Here is a 19,607-nt window from a genome sequence, read left to right as displayed (position 1 = left end):
GTTGTCTTTTTGGTTGCTTTATACTTAATGATAATTATTAGCATTTGTGTAGCTCAGTTTATTACTTCTGGAGAAATTTTCATCTTTGCTGCTCTGCATGTCCACAGAGACCCCGACCCAAATTCTGCCTGGCAAGAGTATCTGTCCTGTTGATGTTAGGCTGTTACCTAAAATGAATGGTTTCCTCTTAAATTTTAGGTTACTAAAGCAACCAACTTTTTTGTTATGTTTTCAGCACTTGGATCCATCTGCACCTCATGATCATTTCGTGCCCAGTCAGGAGTGGTCAGCATGAAGCAGAACCATAGAATTCACTCCCTACCAGTACCTCTCTTGGCTTTGAGTAGGACTGTCTAGACTGAGTAGGACTGTCTGTCTAGATTGAGTAGGACTGTTTGTCTAGACTGAGTAGGACTGTCTAGACTGAGTAGGACTGTCTAGACTGAGTAGGACTGTCTAGACTGAGTAGGACTGTTTGTCTAGACTGAGTAGGACTGTCTAGACTGAGTAGGACTGTCTGTCTAGACTGAGTAGGACTGTCTAGACTGAGTAGGACTGTCTGTCTAGACTGAGTAGGACTGTCTAGACTGAGTAGGACTGTCTAGACTGAGTAGGACTGTCTGTCTAGACTGAGTAGGACTGTCTAGACTGAGTAGGACTGTCTAGACTGAGTAGGACTGTCTAGACTGAGTAGGACTGTTTGTCTAGACTGAGTAGGACTGTCTAGACTGAGTAGGACTGTCTAGACTGAGTAGGACTGTCTGTCTAGATTGAGTAGGACTGTTTGTCTAGACTGAGTAGGACTGTCTAGACTGAGTAGGACTGTCTAGACTGAGTAGGACTGTCTAGATTGAGTAGGACTGTTTGTCTAGACTGAGTAGGACTGTCTAGACTGAGTAGGACTGTCTAGACTGAGTAGGACTGTCTAGACTGAGTAGGACTGTCTAGACTGAGTAGGACTGTCTAGACTGAGTAGGACTGTTTGTCTAGACTGAGTAGGACTGTCTAGACTGAGTAGGACTGTCTAGACTGAGTAGGACTGTCGTCTGTCTAGACTGAGTAGGACTGTCTAGACTGAGTAGGACTGTCTGTCTAGATTGAGTAGGACTGTTTGTCTAGACTGAGTAGGACTGTCTAGACTGAGTAGGACTGTCTAGACTGAGTAGGACTGTCTAGACTGAGTAGGACTGTCGTCTGTCTAGACTGAGTAGGACTGTCTAGACTGAGTAGGACTGTCTAGACTGAGTAGGACTGTTTGTCTAGACTGAGTAGGACTGTCTAGACTGAGTAGGACTGTCTAGACTGAGTAGGACTGTCTAGACTGAGTAGGACTGTCTAGACTGAGTAGGACTGTCTAGACTGAGTAGGACTGTTTGTCTAGACTGAGTAGGACTGTCTAGACTGAGTAGGACTGTCTAGACTGAGTAGGACTGTCTAGACTGAGTAGGACTGTCTAGACTGAGTAGGACTGTCGTCTGTCTAGACTGAGTAGGACTGTCTGTCTAGATTGAGTAGGACTGTCTGTCTAGACTGAGTAGGACTGTCTAGACTGAGTAGGACTGTCTAGACTGAGTAGGACTGTCTAGACTGAGTAGGACTGTCGTCTGTCTAGACTGAGTAGGACTGTCTGTCTAGACTGAGTAGAACTGTCTAGACTGAGTAGGACTGTCTGTCTAGACTGAGTAGGACTGTCTAGACTGAGTAGGACTGTCTGTCTAGACTGAGTAGGACTGTCTAGACTGAGTAGGACTGTCTGTCTAGACTGAGTAGGACTGTCTAGACTGAGTAGGACTGTCTGTCTAGACTGAGTAGGACTGTCTGTCTGTCTAGACTGAGTAGGACTGCCAGTGTGAGGTGCTGGTGGAAGACAGTGGGTCTAGATACCACAGACTGCCAGTCCTTTGGGTGTCTGTTGATACTTTTCATAGCTAGTTTTTAGCTTTGGAGTACTTTGAACTGTTTCAGTTATTCCGTGGTCGTTTCTCCCTGGCTTTAAACAGTTGCACCATGCTTATAGTCCCTTTCTTGCCCTTATTCTCACCTCCATGAAGAGCAGACGCACTGACCGCATGCCTGGGGTTGTAGAAGCACAACCAACATCAGACTCAAAGGCAAGGCAGGAATCTGGGTTTAGAAACAGGCCCTTGCTCTGTGGCTCACCATGACTGAAGAACAAATCTAAGTGCATTATATTTCTTAGTTTTTAAAAAAAATTCTCCAGCTGTATAAAACACTATATGAAAAATATTAAAAATCAAGTTACAAAAATACAAATATTCTTGCTACCATACCTGGGCCATATTTTACTTTCTAAATTCTACTTAATTTTAAAACTTTGCTTAAGCTTTGAACTTGATTATGTATTACATACTTTCAACAATATAACTTCAAAAGTCACTAAGTCATATATATTTAGCTAGTGCTAAGATACTTAGGCGTTTCTTGTCTTGTCTACCCACATTTTAAGCATGTGTTATCTTTCTCCTAATAAATCCCAACTCTGCATTTAAAAAAATATAAATATCCTGTAGTTCTACATTCTTACGGATGTTTTTATTTGTAGACAGGATATTGATATCACTTTGTAGCCCAGGCTAGCCTTGAGCTCACAGCAGTCCTCCTGCCTCAGCTCCTTGAGTGCTAGGATTCTAGTAAGACTCCGATGCTGGGTTGCATAACATTTAACCTTTCGGGTCACTGAGTAGCAGAGGGTGTGCTAGGCTAGAGAGACTGAAAAGTCACAGTGGTGACAAGTTCGTGGTTTTAGACAGTTGGGAGGGAAATAGAAATGGTGGAGAAGTACTTGTCTTAGCTGTGGGGAGTCCCCATCAGGGCCTAGGGGAAGGGCAGTAACGTCCCCTGGCTGCTCTAGACGAGATGCTCTCTAAATGTTGGACCTGACTGGCAGTTACCAAGCACTCTGCCAGCCACTGACCTAGGTGCTGAGGATAAAATAGAAAACAGGACTCTCTCTCTCTCTCTCTCTCTCTCTCTCTCACACACACACACACACACACACACACACACACACACACACACACACACATCTTTGCCACCATGGAACTTCCTGTCCAATGAGGAAACTCCTCGTTTGGACAGACAGTGCTAGGCCTGCACTAGTTAGGATGGCCATCGAGGAAGGGAGTAAACAGAAGGACTCCGTGTGGGGTGGCAGGTGAAGAAAGGGACTCAGAGGGAGGCTGCTGTTAAGTGAGAACCTAACATTGAGTGATGGAGACCAAAGGAACAGCTCATACCAAGTCAGAGACCAGGAAACACTGTTTTCAGGAAATTTAAGAAGACAGTGGCTCAAGAGGAGGCTGAAGAACTGAGCAGAAGTCAGCTAGCTTCATAGAGAGTCACCATCACCAGTGGCAGTGGTGTGTCCCTGCTCTGAGGTCGCCAGGATCCTGGCCTCTGACTGACTTGCAGTTCTTGCAGTAGGGACTGTTGAATAGTCAGGGGATTGGACTGAAACCTGCTGAGACCTGGGTGGAGAGCTGAGAGGGTAGACTTTTGAGCCAGAGCAGATGTACCCACAGCCTCCACACCTGCTGGAAGACAGCTTTGGAACCACCAAGAGAAGTAGTCCTGTTCGGTGGCACACCCAGCCTTAGTGATATGTTGTGACTGGCAACATAATATTACTGAATATAAGATGCCATGTGTAGTTGGAAATGCCTGATGACATAAATTATTAACAGCTCCCATGCATTTCTGTTGGGTATCTTTTTCTAACCCATGAAATCACTGACTGTTAGTTAGCACTGCAAGACCTCTGACCTGGAAGCATTCCTACCATCTGTACAGTGTCTGAGAAAGCAGAGGCAGCAACAGTTTCCTCCTCATAAGTGGCACAGCACGGTTTGTGCTCTTGTGTGCAGAAATCTGTGTTAACGTAATTGTAGAATTCATTGCTGGATAGAATAAAATTCCCTTCAGCCCATGCAAAATGGGTTGCCTTAAAAAAAAGCCTGTTCATAAACAAATGTGGACCCCTTGGGAAGTGGAGCATGAACAGTGTGAATACCGTCACTGCCCACCCTTCCAGTGTCAGACACAACCCATATATATTGCCAGCAGAAGCAGTAGTGAAAGGGAAATGGACGGCTTGGCAGTGTCCACCATAATCTTTAGAAATGCAGTCTGGTTTCCAGTTTTTCATCACTGAAGGAAGTCCTGGTGAACACATTGGTACAACTTCTAAGTCTCAGCAGACCTTTGGCTAGATGAAAGATGAACTGGCACATGGCAGAATGAACAGAGAAGGTGAGCAATGGTGTGCCATCTGTGTCTATCCATGAGCTACCCACAGGCCTGAAGGATGCAGAACAGGTTAGATCACAATTGAGTTGGAATGTGATTTAAAGCCTCAACACAAAATTGCTACTCCATGGAAACAGAACTGCGCCTATACTGATGCGTTGGAAAGTATCTTGACTTAATTGAATACTACATTCTTACAGAATCTTAGAGAAAATTCTAATTCCATAGAGACAGTAAACAATCTCTGGGGCCTCTGCTGCACATTTAGGGGTGTTGTTTCTTAGCTGTATAACTTCTGGCCTACACACCACCCTCTAAAGCCCTAATCTGTTCAGTGAGATAACTGATTCTACATGTCATAGGGTTGTTGTGAGAATTAAATGAGATAAATTACAGAAAGCAGCTCTTAGCAGAGCATCAGAAACCGCAGTGCAGCCTTTCGGCAGACAAAGCCAATGCTGAAACAAGTCCTACAGAGGAAGTTACTTCAATGAAAGCAGGAGATGGTACTAAGTGGAGAAGGTTCCAGATGAGGAAGCAGGGACCGCAACTCTAATATGAACATTGGTGCCACCTTGAAAAGGATTCCTCTCCTTTCCTCACCCCTGCCACAGGTAATGAGAGCAAGAGAAAAGCCCAGTGCACAGTGAGAGTCCCAGCTCCTAGTCAGAAGCATTCCAGAAAGTTCTATAGATGTATCTGGAAGACTCCATCATCTTCTAAATGTGTGAGCAAGTGGCTTGAGTTTGGGCCAAGACTCCACGGAGTTTATCCTTGCTGAAATGGTGCCAGTGTGTGTCTAGAGAGAGCATCGGTGAGAAGCATCAGGTAGACAAGCAGGTGAGAGAGTTGACAGCGGCGGAGGCTCTGTCTCTACAGCCACCTTCAGGGCCGTGGAGAAAGGTTCTCTGGACAGGTGGCTTGTGGATGGCCAGAGGTTTCGGCAGCAGAGAGCGGACATCACCCTAAGTTCCTGTGGGACATGCCACCAGCCATGCTTCTTAAACAGATCCCACTGGGAAGACCCGCTCCTTTCAGCAGCCTGGCTGTGGTAGTTAGTGTGGGTGCTGCTTCAGAGATGTGTGGGCTGTCCGGTGTGGGCTGCACTGTGCTGGATCAGCTGCTCTCTGGCTCTCCTTGAACACAGTACCTCCCTCCGCTCACAGCACCACCTGCTTCTCATTGTCTGTCTGTCGTCATTGTGCCTCAGGGACACCACTGGCTCTTTCCTCGTCTCAGCTCAGACTTCCGTCCAGCTTCATTTAGCACAGAGAGGCTGTCTGTTAGGGAATCAGTTGACCAGGCTTCCTGTGAAGTGAGCATAGGGGGCAGACTTGTGACCAGTGGCAGATTGTCATTGTCGAGGAAAGGCACTTAAGGGTCTTTCCTTTGCTACCAAGGTCAGACTTAATTTTTTAAAGTGTTTTTTTTTTTGTTAGTGTTGATTCATTTTGAGCCCATAACCATTGCTGAATGTTTGGAGGGCTAGAAAGTAGATGTATAGATGAATAAAGGCATGTATTACACCATTTGGAGTTTCAACTGAATGATAGCCATATAAGATAAAGTTTGGAACATTACATGAAGCATCAACGTGAAACTACTACTCCATGGCAACAGAGCTGCACCCATATAGATGGTGTGGGAAGTCTCAGTTTAATTGGCTGTTACTAGATTCTTCTAGAACCCTAAAGAAAATTCTAATTCCATAGAAACAGTAAACTTAACCTCAGAGGCCTCTACTGTGCTCTTGGCAGGTGAGCTTCTAAAGACTAGGTTCCCAGGTCAAACCAGAAGGAAAGAAGACTCTCCTGCTTCAGGAGGAACCAGTCAGGGTGCAGAGGATGAGTCCTCCCTCATTTGTATGAACACACAGCTGTCCAAGAAAGTTGATGGTTTGTCTTTGGACCTACACCCACCAAACCTGATGTATCTCCTGGAAGCTTACTGAAACCTGGCGAGCTGTGATTCCAAATGAGGCAGAAATGAAGCTGAGTAGAATGAGCTTGTTAGCATAGCAGACGTAAGGCATATTTGACATAGAATCTTCTGGGTCACCACAGAAGGTGGCTTCTCTCTGTGGTATAGAGTGTCAATGTCTTTACATCATTGGTCTCTCCTGTAGGGAGGTTGAGGGGCATCTTATGTGGAGGTACAGGCCATGACAGGTCCCATCACTAGCCTGATGAAGGGTGGACATCCAGAGTCAAAGCTACAAGACAAAAAGGTGACAAAAGTACTGTTCAGATGCTGAGTCTTTGCCCACGGTGTGGGAAGGGAGCTTTTGATTCCTTCCCAGGGATGTGCCTGAATTGGGTGGGCCAGAGGAACCAGAAGTTGTAAAAGTCCTCTCCTGGGAAATTTATTAGAAGTGGCTTCCCAGCTGTCATGTGCAGGAAATTGTAAAAAGACATGTTTCTGTGTTGGGAGCTGAGATAGGAGCCCATGTGTAAATTCTAAGCCCTGTGACATGGGCCAGAGTAGAAGAAAGAGCAGACGTCACACACCCAGTATAACCGTGGTTCCTTAGCTTTAGGGAGACTTGGAGGGTAGGGGGAGAGAACTAGGTCTCCTTTGTAAGCCCATTGCCAGAGAATTAGAGATGCCATGCTTTGTGGGAGACAGCAGTCAGAGGAGAGAGCCAGGAAAAGCAAGTTTCCATCTGTAGGACATTTGAAAACAAATGAGCTAAAAATTTTATGTTTTAATTTTTTAAGTCTAAATAATGTCTTTCATGTATGTTCCCCTTTGAACTGAGAAACCCTTAAGCCAGTGGTTCTCATCCTGTAGATCTCAACCCCTTTAGGGGTCAAAGACCCATCCACAGGGGTCACCTAAGAACCACCTGAAAACACAGATATTTACATTACAATATATTACAGTAGCAGAATTACAGTTATGAAGTAGCAATGAACTGATTTTATGATTGGGGTCACCACAACCCGAGGAACTGAATGAAAGGGTCGCAGTGTTAGGAAGGTTGAGAACCATTGCCTTAAGCCATTCTCCAAAGGTTGGTTAATGGAAGTATTGGTCCAAGCATGTTTTCCATGTCACCAAACTTAGCAGGGAATATATTTGCCTGAAATGTTGAATGCTGTCTGATTAACTGTAGCTAGGTCGGGGTGTTCCTAAAGTTAGGTCAACAGGTCAGACAGTTGAAGAAGAGATGAGTTCAGGCCTTCAACTTCCTTTTGAAATAAGGAAGCAGTCTACAGCCATAGCTCCCTGAACACACCCAGGCTTATCTGAAATAAGGAAGAACCCACTACAATTTCGCTGGAGCTTACACTAAAGAAAGTCATGGAACGGGGAGTGGTCACTTTAGACAAAAGCACAGACTGCTGAAGGAGCCATCTACTAGTCCAGGTCACTTCCTGACTGTTGCCTGGACTTTGGGTCCATTTTTGCTATTCACTTTGTATGCCAACTGGCAAAGTTTGATGCTACAGACAAGTACACTGTTCTGGATACTTTTAAGATTATTCTGGAATTAGTGCACACCCATAGTCTTAGCACTTGAGAAGTAGAGGTAGGGTCAGGAGTTCAAGGTCATCAGATGGATAGCAAGTTTCATGCCAGTCTGGGCTACATGAAACTATCTGAAAACCACAGATTATTTTTGAATAAAAACTAGAGAAAATAGGATTGTGGTTTTGCCTTAGACCAACTTCTACCAAGTGGATAAGTTGTCCATAACTTCTGTCAAAAACGGGTTCCTGCTTCGAAGAGCTCACTCCACTGGCTGTGTGCAAAGACTGTGCACAGACCATTGTACTGTAGGTCATCACTTCTCATCATACTTAACACACAGGGAGAAGTAGAGGCTTGGCATGGGAGCAGGTGGGGGACGGGGACCAAGTAAATGTAGAAGTGTCCTATATTTTCAGGTAACTTCCTTGGAAATAAAAGCATCATAAAACTGAAAACTGTCCTTTTAGGGGCTATATGGGGACACATGCAGTTGTGGACTGAGGCTTATGTCCTCTTCTCTGCTGAACTAGCTGGCCCACCATGCACTTGAGAGAAGGGATTGAGGAGAGGTTGGTGGGTGAAGGCTAAAGAGAGTTTGCAGGCGACCAGCAGCCTCCTCTGCCTTTGGGTATGGAAGACTGCCGTGTCTCGAGTTACACCAGCTGGAATCGTATACACGTGAAGCACTCACAGCATTGTTTTTGTCTTTTTTCACTTGTCCAGGAAGTATATTTTCCAATCTTCCCTGGATGCTCAGCATACATTCTGATATGTTATGCAGCATGCTAAGGCACAGCACAGACTGACATTTTAAAAGTGCAGATTCAAAGCCAGGCATGATGGTGCTTGTGATCCTTGCTTCTTCAGAGGTTGAGGCAGGAAGATGACACATCCAAGGCCAGCCAGCTCAGGCTGCATAGCAGACCCTGTCTCAGAATGGAGAAGGGCTGAGAGTGCTGCTTAATGCTAAAAGACTTGCGCTAATTCCTTCCCCAGCACTGGAAAGACAATTAGAGAAAAATAAGAATTCAGATGTAAGAAGTTGATGAGCCACGGTATACAAATTGTAGCAGGGGACCACACAGGAAATGCCTGCAGCAGGTACACATGCAGTGCATCACTTCTTGGGCTTTTCAAAGTCTGGGAGTTTTCTTGAGTCCTTGAAATTTAAGCACGCATTGGCCGGAGAATGGGGAAGAAAACCAAGGCTTTATACTTGGGTCAGTGTTCCCCACTTACCTTTGCATCATGAGGAATATGTAATCAGACAAAAGGAATCTTGGGGTTTTTGCTTGTTTTGTTTTTTGAGATCCAATCTCCTATAGCCCAGGCTGGCAGTATAAACTTAGTATGTAGCTGAAGATAACTCTGAACTCTTCCAACCTGCACCACCAAAATGCTTAGATTAGAAATGAATGCCCCAATGCCTAGCTCCAAAAGGAATCTTTTAATGTCATATTGACCATGTCTTGATTTATTAAAGGTTTTCTCTGGCAGTGTCTTTGTGCATACACATCTATGATCTGTCTTCCTAAACTGTGTGTAAAAGTGAGGTAAATGAACTCATGTTCTTCATCAGTAAGCTGGCCGGCCAGTCGGCAGAAGTGTTCTGTAATCCCAACTCTTAAGAAATGGAGGATCAGAGGGCCTGGCATGTATGGTGACTCATGCCTATAATCCTAGCACTAGAAAGGCAGAGGCAGGTGGATCTCTGAGTTTGAGGCCAACCTGGTCTACATAGTTCCAGGACAACTGGAACTATGTAGAGAGACCCTGTCTCCAAAGAGAAGGGGGTGAGGGGTGGATGGAGGGAGGAAGGGAGGAAAAATCAAGAGTTTAAAGCCAGTTTATGCTATCTAATGAGTTCAGGGCCAGCCTGGGCTGCAAGTAGCCCCATCTAAAAGCAAAATGCAAGAAGCAAACAACAGTAACACAGGAAGCAATCTGTTGTCTTAGGTGGTTTCCTATAAACTTATTAACACCCTAGTAGATTCTTCTAAGGATTTAAATTGTAGTTGAGGAATAGCCAGATGCAACTGATAACAGGGATCGTTCCAGAAGGCCGTGAATCTGAAGTCAGGGTAAGGTGAGGAATCTGGTTTTATGAAAGGCTAAATAGTGTGTGTCTAGGCTTTGGAGGCTCAGAAATGCTGCAGCGCTGCATGACTGGCACCTGGCCTGTTGTGACTTTGCCATTATAGTGTGAAGCAGCCGTAGGTTACATAAGCCGGGGAGGCTTCATGATCACTGAATCTCATAAGGACATTCACACATGAAATGATTCTTCTAATTTGTCAGCCATTTAAACTCTAAAAGCCAATCTTAGCTCACGAGTTGGGAACTTCACTGGGCAGGAGGCTGGCAGTTGCCAACTCTGGTCTGTCAGTGGAAGGGCTTAGAATTGGAGGTCATCAGTTCCTGGGGCGTGCCTCTTCAGGCCTGTAAAGTCAGAGGCTGGATGATACCTTATGGTCTTTTCCCTGCTAGCTCCTCAGGACGTCAATGCTTTCAGTTCCCTTTCTGCTGTGGTGAGTGCTCAGACTACCTTATCTCTGGGGCATCTTTACTAAGAACCCACATGGGAAGGCAGGACTCCTGCTATGCTGAGATAGTCCTTGGTTCCTCCCATGGTGTATTCCTGACATAACGTCATCTCACCCTGGATCGAGTGGTTTTTGCAAGCTTGGCTCTGAGTTTGGCAGAGAAACACAACCAGGGCAGAAGCCTCACGATCCCCTGTGGAGGTTTAAGTCTTAACTGTCTGCTGAGTGAAATGATGCCTTTCCTTTCCCTGGTTGTTTCTGAACTCTGGCTCATGTCATTTGTTAGGTGATGCATTCAAAAGAACATTGACACTTTGTTGCATCATGAAATTGAAACAGTGCTTTTCTCAAATATAAAATATATTACTGTGTTTTCAGGTTTCTCTTAGCCACTGAAATATCTGTCATTTGCTTTCTTTAAAATTTTTAGGTGGAAAAACCTTGTGGTGGTGGTCAAGATTTACTTCTTTATCCTGCCAAGAGAGAGCAGCCCTTGAGAAGTGAACAGGACCCTGAGAAGGAGCTCCCATCCCCACCGCCTGCTCCCAAGCAGGAGGTGCCATCGAAAGGGAGCCCAGCAGTGATGCCAGATGTCAAGCAGAAGGTGGCAGAGCTGCTGGTGAAGTACTCAAGTGGCCTTTGGGCAAGTGCACTCCCCAAAGCATTTGAGGACACGTACAAAGTCAAATTCCCGGAGGATGCCTTAAAAAATCTTGCCTCCCTCTCTGACGTGTGCACCATAAGCTACATTTCTGGAAATGCTCAGAAGGCAATTCTCTATGCGAAACTCCCACTGCCCGCTGACCAGATCTTAAAGGATGAAGGGCAGGCACAAGGAGATTGTGATATCAAGTCCATGATTGAACAAGAGTATTTGCAGATAGAAAAAAACATGGCTGAAAATGCTGATGACTTTGTGGAGGATGTCACCGTGCCGCCCCTGGTGATTCCTACCGAGGCCTCCCCGTCTGTGTTGGTGGTTGAGCTGAGCAACACCAATGACGTGGTTATCAGGCAAGTTGGCATTCCTGGCCGTTAGGGTGCTCGTGTGGTGTTGTCTCTTGACCATTCTTTGCATGGATGCTGTTTGCATGGATGCCATCCTTAGGGTTGTAGTGAAGTGCAGTAATGTACTAATATGTATTAAATAGGACTCATAGTTCTTAAAATTGGAATGATGATATAAACTTAGAAAAATCATGTCATAAACACAAGGCAACCGTATCAAAAATATGACATTTCTATGCAACCTGTAAGCAGCAAGCACCCTTCAGACCAGGTTATGCCATCGATCTAGGACTGTGCAGCAGTCCTAACAAGTCAGGGTAGCTAACTTCACCATATGTCTCAGATGAGCCCCCTGACCTAGAGGTGCCCTGCTGACTTGAGTCTTTAGATGTCATTGTGTGGAACGAGTAGCTGGCCGTCACCTAACTAATGATATAGCTAGAACTGAAAACATCAGCTTAACTCTGAATTCTTGTATTAGATTTTTAGGAAAACTATGACACACACAGAAAATGTGGAAAGATTGCAATTTGCTGCTTCCTGCCGTGGGAATCTGTATCAGTGAAGTCTTGGATCACCATCAGTGTTGACCTGGGGCTGGGAGGAGGGGGAGAACATGGAAACCAAACAGAACTCAGTCCCCCCACTTCAAACAGCTCCCTGGTTTGAACTGTCCAGGACCCATAGCTGAGCTAGGAAAGCCCAGAGAACGCCCAAATCAAAGTCATTCCAGAAGAAAGAGCTTGACAGCATTAAAGCTCCAGGACTCAAGAAAGCCGAGGCTGAGGAGGCAACCAGACCTGGCTAGTCTCCTGGCTCCGCCACCAGGAAGGGTCTTTAGAGGGCTGTGGTTTATATGGGGTATTGGATGCAGGTGAAGCTTTGTATTGGTGGCATGCTGAGGTTGACCTGTACTCGTTCTCTGTCCCCTCCCTCAGGTAATTTGGAGACAGTGTACAAACCGGTGCTTGCTCCTGCCCACTCTCACCCAGTTGTAGCACCCTCCCTTGTTCTCACCCAGAAGTGCAGCCATCCTTCTCTACTGGCTGTTCTTGAGAGCCCTGCCAGGCGTTTGTACTGAGCAGACTCCATCACCACCTCAGTTTAGGCCCTCAAGTAGGCACTCTTACCAGGTCCCAGGCTCCCAGGAGACTAGAGCCCAGTGGAGGAATACATTCAGCCTCTCTTTAACATTTGCTGCACTCAGTAAATGTAAGTGATGGAGTTTGACAAAGTTTTTCACAGTTCAGGGACAAAGAGTGCATGTAGAGAGTTTCATCTTAAAAATAGCCATTGTCTCCAAAGATGCATTCTTTGCATTTTGTGTAAAATTGCTTTCTAGCTTTCACCCTTGTCTCTAGTAACAGGAAGGTTGGCTGGGCCATCTTCTGTCCTGCTGATAGTTACGAAGACCACATGGAGCAGTTTCTTAGAGTTTCCTCAAATCACCTGAGGCCCTGGGTAAAAACTGGAGCAATACAAGAAACAGGGTTCTTGTGGCTCCCTCACCTCCTTGACTGGGTGACTGGGGGCTCGTGCAGCTGACAGGCTTCATCGTGTGGTTGAGATGTTCTAATTTTATGAGCCAGACTTGCTTTTCCAGATCTAGCATCCTGGAATGAGGCCCTTAAGGAAGGCAAGAAAACAGCCTGTTCACGGCAGACAAGATAGAAATGTGTTTTGAAAACACACTGGATCAAAGGACTGCACATCAGCAGTAGAAATGTTTAGAAAAGACTGGGGTGTGTTTGAAAAGAATACTTCTCAGGGTAGACATTTCAGAGGCAGCCAGCCAGAGCATGTCGTCTCTGAGATATTAGCTCAACATTTTGTTGTAATTTGCTCAAATTTTTGAAGTTTTTTTGGGGGCATTGCATTGCAGTGTTTGTCTGTCTTGCAGGGCTAGAGATGCAGCCCAGGGCCTGGCACAGGCTAGGGAATTGCTCTGCCACATACACCCCTCAACCTCATTTTGTTCTTTTTTGGTAGTTTCCCTGACTTTGAAAGGTTGAGAATTCTGAGGTGCAGCCTCGGCCAGGGTCAAACTATCTGCTGGATTCTTTTTTTCAGTAGTCCATACAGATCTCAGCAGCCTCAATCAATCTCTGGAGGGCTCATCTGGCCTCCTGTGGTGTCTCCATGTACCTTCCCTCCTCCCTCCCTGGGTCCTCCTGTGCCTGCTTTTCATGCCCCCCCCCCCCCCGCCCCCATTCTCAGACTGCCACGTTAGGCAGGTGATCTCCAGAGTCCTGTCTTCCTGCACTTAGAGTGATCTTCCCTAAGCACAGTTCCTACCCTGCTGGTGTGAGCAGCTGTGAAACTGGACGGAGGGATGGCTGCAGGGGAGGCAGAAGCACTAGACGCCTAATGGGTCTCGTCAATCCAGGTATGTAGGTAAAGACTACTCAGCCGCTCAGGAACTGATGGAGGATGAGATGAAGGAGTATTACAGTAAGAACCCCAAAGTCACACCAATCCAGAGTGTGCACGTGGGGCAGCTGCTGGCGGTCAACGCAGAGGAGGATGCCTGGTTACGTGCACAGATCATCTCCACGGACGAGAACAAGATAAAGGCAAGCTCAGTTTTGTCTAGCATGAGGTAGATACATTCCCGGCTTTCACATAGGATTGTTGGCTTTTCATTGTCCTTCCATATCCTGTGTGACTTCACCAGAAATTCAAAGATGGTGTCTGTAGAATCTCTCCCCATCAGCTTTTATGTCAGTGGTAGTCATGATATCTCTAAAGTCACAAAAGAGCAAATCTAAAGTCCTCTGGGAGGGGTTGGGACTCAAATCTAATCAGAAAGGCATTTCCCTACGCTCAGCACTGAGGAGCTCTGGGAGCAGCTTCAAGCAGGCTTTTCCCGAGGAAGCAGCCCCCGCAGAGAGCTGCTGTTCTTCCTCTCAGTGTCTTAGCCTGAGCTGGGCTGCTCCCAGGGTCACCCTCAATCCTCTTGAGTCCTTGTCCTGTCCCATCACCAGGCTCCAGGACTTCTGGAAGCTAGGAGGAGTGTGCCGGCACAAATACTCAGGTGACGGTGAGATCTGTGGCCACTTGATGGTGCCAGAGAACCAGAAATGGAAGTGCTGGGTGCCTGATCGCTGGTGGCGATCACCAGCTGAAATGCTTGCTCTGCTCTCCTAGAGCAAAGAACACAGAGTGAGGTGGATGAGTCATGGCCCTATCCAGGGACAAGTGTTTTGTGAATTGTGGTTGCCATATAAATAAATACATATTACCAGCTGGACCTGGTGGTGTAGGTCTGTAATCCAGCTACTTGAGAGGCAGAGGCAGGAGAGAACAATTTCAAGGCCAGCCTGGGCAACAACTTTGTGAGAACCTATCTCAGTTACAGGATGTAACTCAGTGATAAAGTACCTGCCTGGGATGCATTAGGCCTCAAGTTCAGTCTCCAGTACCACAGAACAAACAAAACTCCACCACTACTACCACCACAGCAAAAATACAGTGTGGTGATCAATAAAGAAGGCAGCTGCAGACAAACCCTGGAAGACTTTGGAGCCCTCCAGAGTAGTCTGTTGGTCGGCTAACAATATGGCCTGACTCTCTCTGGAGTCTGGATCTCTCACACCCTACATCCTGTCTTCAGAGTGTATACTATGGGTTCAGGAAGAACAAATCCAAGTTGCAGTTGTAGCTTGCTGTTAATGAAAATGAAAGCTGCCTGAGAATCTTGAGGCCTGTGAGAGGAAGAAATGAAGTGTGGGAAGGTGGACTTGTGCACTGAAGTGGCCAACAGCTGACCCTTTGGACTCCGCTAGCTACCTGGGTCCAGCATAATTTCCTAAGAGGGAGGCTTTGCCACAGCAGCCAGGCACACTTACCACGTGCTCTGGAGTTGGAGGGCTCTTTGCCCCTTTCCTTCCTCACACTCTGCTGTGGAGGAATTTATCTTCATTTCCTGCTAGCACATGTACCTCATTTTCTGCTGAAGACACAGGGACCTGCCTCTGTTGACGAGTATTTTCCAGCCAACTCTCTGCCTGCCCTTTGTTGTTAGCTTTGTATTTTATGTTTAATAACTATCATGTGCTTTCATTAAGGGAACGTAGTAGGTTTTCAAAAGTGTCAGATTCTTAGTTATTCTAAACCCATGATGGTAAAACTTAGTTTCTAGTTACTAAGAAAAAAAAAAAAAAAGCTTTCATAGCTTGGGAGGCAGAGGTAGGCAGATCTCCAACCTGGCCTGTTTAAATGAGTCCCAGGCAAGTCAGGTTAGATAGTGAGACCTTGTCTTAGAAAATAGAGGGGGAGACTCTGTGGTTTTTAGGACTTTTCAGCAGAGTTGTGTGTGTTGTGGAAGTCATCTCTGTGCTAATGTCGTGTGTTCCAGTCACACTTGTGTGGCTGTAATGAAGTATCCTGACAAGAGACAACTCAGGAGAAAGGGTTTATTTGGGCTGTAGTCCTGCACTGCAAGAGAGCTAAGGCAGGAACAGAGCAGTTAGTCCGTCTGAGGCAAGAACAGGGAGAATGAATGCATGCACACTTGGTGCTCAGCAGATTCCTCTGCTTTTATACAGTCCAGGGCATGGTGCTGCCCACTTGGAGCCTAGGTCGTCTTGTGTCATTTGAGGCAATTGAGATAGTCCCCACAGACATTCTACAGGCTACCCTGATGTAGGCTCACCGAGACACTCCCAGGTGATTCCAGGTTATATAAAGGTGACAAGAATGTCCAGTGCCAGCTTTATCTGAGAGCCAGGCCTTTGCTAAGGTGCATGAAGACATAATCTAGCTTTGTGCACTGGAAGAAAACACTGGTTTTTTTTTAAAAGTAGAGTTCTGTATTGTCCAACCTGACATCATTGTTGCCCCCAACAGAAACATGTCAGCCCCTAGTAGCACAGTGGCCGAGAGCAGACTGTCACAAGTGCTGCTTTGGGATTCTAGCATGTGGCCAGTATCACAGGACTGATGACTTCTCTGGAAACATCTACTGCCTCTCAGAATGGAGAGGATGTGTGGTGGGAGGACAAGCATTGGATGAAGATGGGGAGAAGCAGCAGCACTGGAGGCCTAGGTGAGGCCTCCGAGTCTGGCCTTGCTCTTCCTGGTGACTAAGGGGCGAGGTAGCAGACCAGGGCCTGGAACATGGGACCCTGAGGCCCAGCCTGCTGTCGTCTTCTGGGTGCATCAGGGAGCCTTTCCTTTGGCTTTGAGGAGACAGCTGAGGTACTTGGTGGTTATGGAATAAAGTGAATCCACTTAAATGTGTTCCAGTTTTTTGTTTTTTTTGTTTGTTTGTTTGTTTGTTTTTCGAGACAGGGTTTCTCTGTGTAGCTTTGCACCTTTCCTGGGACTCACTTGGTAGCCCAGGCTGGCCTCGAACTCACAGAGATCCGCCTGGCTCTGCCTCCCGAGTGCTGGGATTAAAGGCGTGCGCCACCACCGCCCGGCTGTGTTCCAGTTTTTAATAAGGATAAAGACTGAGCACAGACATGACTGGCTTTGCTTTGTACTTAGGTGTGCTATGTGGACTATGGCTTTTGTGAAAATGTCGAGAAGAGCAAAGCTTACAGACTGAACCCACGCTTCTGCTCTCTGTCCTTCCAAGCTACCAAGTGCAAGCTAGCAGGTAAGTGGGCTTCTTAGAAAAACCCTTGTTACCAATCCAGCTGTTCAACTTGCAAATGCTCGCTGTGTAGCCCAGACGGGCCTCGAACTCCTCCCTCCTCACCTCCTCAGTGCTGGTGTTACAGGGGTGGCCTGCCACACCCAGCTCCTAACTTTAATGTTTTTCTTGAAAGGTTCAGTGAATGAATTCATATGTAAGGTGTTCTGTCTAAGATGTAGTAATGATTAAAATGTGACAATATTTTTGTTATACTTATTATATAGAACATAGCTCATTGTATTTTATTATAAAAAGTTCATCTAGCCAATTGAAAGGGTTTATGTTTGTCGTGTTTGGTCTTAGTAAAAGCCCATACAACCCTGTATCATAGGACTCACTCCTGTTGCTTCAAGTATTAGGAGGGACCCTCAGGCCTCCCCTGGAGACGGACTGTGGAGATGCACTCCGCTAGCAAACCTTGTGCACCCAAGCTGAGTGTGACTGTGGGTTGATTCTCGCTTTTTCTCTGTCTCTGTCTGTCTCTCTCTCTCTGTATGTACGTGTACACACACACACACACACACACACACACACACACACACACACACATACAAAATGTATATATTCGTGTATACAGGTGCCTGTGGAGGCCAGAGGCATCAGCTCCTATGTACTTGGAGTTACCAGCAGTTGTGAGCCTCCCAGTATAGGTGGAAGGGTGGGGAGCTCTGCTAACCGCTGGGCCACCTCTCCAGTCCTCAGATCATAGTTCTTACATGAAAAGGAGCCCCCTACAGAAACCCCTTAAGCTGAGTATGCACCTCACACATCTGACGTCAGCATTTCAGAGTCTTAAGACCATGAATTGGAGGCTGGCCCAGGGTACATAGTCAGTTCTAGGCCAGTGTGGACTTACAGAGTGAGACCCTGTCTCAAAACAGAATAAAGGGTTTGGGCAGTGTCCCCATCAATAAGGATGAGACCTTATGTCCCTGAAGGGCCTGAATCTGAGACAAGCCCAGTGAGCTTTTAAGAGCCAATCAAAAATTGTGAAATTGGTTTTACTTTTGAAAGGATGCATCAAAAGTGCAGAACAAAAGTCCAGATGCTGAGTCAAAGGTATGAGAATAGTTCCAACACTGAGTCTTGAGAACGGGTAGAGTAGGAGGAATCTGCCTTGTAACTCACATTCAAAGAGAAACGGAAAAAGGGCCTCTAGTCTGACTGCAGGAAATGGCATGCTTGTTTTAGTTCAGTAGATGAACTTAGAGGTGCCATCTACGTGTTATGTTGAATTCCAGTTCCCAAAGACCTGAAAGAGTAATTAATTTGCAACATTGCACCTGAGGCCTGTGTTGGATGCAACATCAGTTTCTTTTGATAAATCAGAGGTTCTGTGGTATCCTCAGTCGGTGATGAATCGGGAGGGAGGGAGGATTTCAATTTTCAATAATAGGTATTAATTTTATAAGAAAAGTAGGTATACAAGTTGAATTGAACAAAAGAGATGTAGGAAAGAGAAGACAGTGACATGATTGACAGGTTCTTGATCATGTTAGTCTCTTGTTTTACGCACACATTTGCACATGTCTTGAAGGCTGCTTCTTCTGTGGTTAAGGTCTGGCTGGTCATCAATCAGTCTCCTTATGTTAAGAATGCCTGCTCTGATGCGTCTCTTAAAGAGGTGTTCACCTCATGACCTTTATCTCCAGCTGTATAAGGTAAAGAAGATTGTGAGATGAAGCTTCCATTTAAAAGTGCACCATTAGTGGGTGGTCAAATAGACATGAAGTTGTCCATCCACGATGCTTTTGTCTAAGTAGAAATGAGAGCAGTTGCTGTTTTCCAGGGTTGGAGATTCTGAACGATGACCCTGACCTTGTGAAGGTGGTCGAATCATTAACATGTGGGAAGATCTTTGCTGTGGAGATACTGGACAAGTCAGATATCCCCTTAGTGGTTCTGTATGACACCTCAGGAGAAGATGATATCAACATCAATGCCACCTGCCTGAAGGCCATATGTGACAAATCTCTAGAAGTTCATCTCCAGGTACCACTGTGGTCACTGTTTAGAGTGAAGTATGGGGGTGGAGTGGGGGTCCTCTGCAAACATTGCGGCCATCTTACCTTTTGAGGAGTTCCATCCGAGCATGCACGTACTGTAGAACAAGAGCAACAAAGCCTGCTGCAGGGGCATGTGTCTGTAATCCCAGCTCTTGGGAACAGAGGCAGGGTGATGTCGTCCATCCAGCAAGAGCCCTTGTCTCAAAAGGTAAGATGGAAGTGGTTGAGGGAAGTACTGGGCATCGACCTCTAGTCTACATATGAAAACATACATGCAGGCACATGTGTACACACACATGCACTTAAAAAAAAAGGAAAAAAGAGTGAAGGAAGGGAGCTGAGAAGAAAATCATCAGAAAAGAAAGTTAGAGATTTTAGGCAAATAACTGATACCACATAAGTAGAAAAACAAGGATGGGGTAGAAGGAGAAGTGACAGCTCCTTACTACAGCTCCTTACTACAGCTCCTTACTGGGGAAAAACGAGGAGGAGGAGGAGGAGGAGGAGGAGGAGTAAATGCAGATGACAAGCCAGTCTTAATTATTTCACAGGGATTCACTTTATTATTTTCTGGTTTCTGAGGTGGAAATAATTTTATATGAAATTTTCCTGTAAAGATTTAAAAACACAAGGAAAACTTCTATCCATGAGAATATTTATTGTTAGCTT

At 45.9% G+C, this 19,607-nt stretch overlaps 1 protein-coding gene across 3 annotated transcripts in view; it reads left to right on the top strand.

Annotated features, from left to right (window-relative positions):
- Tdrd7 (tudor domain containing 7) overlaps positions 1-19,607 on the top strand; it is a 67,974-nt gene that overhangs the window by 26,065 nt on the left and 22,302 nt on the right. For all 3 annotated transcript variants that reach the window (XM_052716431.1, XM_052716433.1, XM_052716432.1), the window contains exons 7-10: positions 10,714-11,297; positions 13,678-13,864; positions 16,782-16,893; positions 18,722-18,924. In XM_052716431.1, the coding sequence (XP_052572391.1) occupies positions 10,714-11,297; positions 13,678-13,864; positions 16,782-16,893; positions 18,722-18,924 (1,086 nt within the window). The remainder of the gene's footprint in view (positions 1-10,713; positions 11,298-13,677; positions 13,865-16,781; positions 16,894-18,721; positions 18,925-19,607) is intronic.

This window comes from Peromyscus californicus, unplaced genomic scaffold (assembly GCF_007827085.1).
Source record: "Peromyscus californicus insignis strain IS unplaced genomic scaffold, ASM782708v3 Scaffold_5__1_contigs__length_169319896, whole genome shotgun sequence".
In the NCBI taxonomy this organism is placed as follows: domain Eukaryota; kingdom Metazoa; phylum Chordata; class Mammalia; order Rodentia; family Cricetidae; genus Peromyscus; species Peromyscus californicus.
The sequence above is the reverse complement of the archived record's forward strand: the minus strand, read 5'-3'. Positions and strand labels throughout refer to the sequence as shown.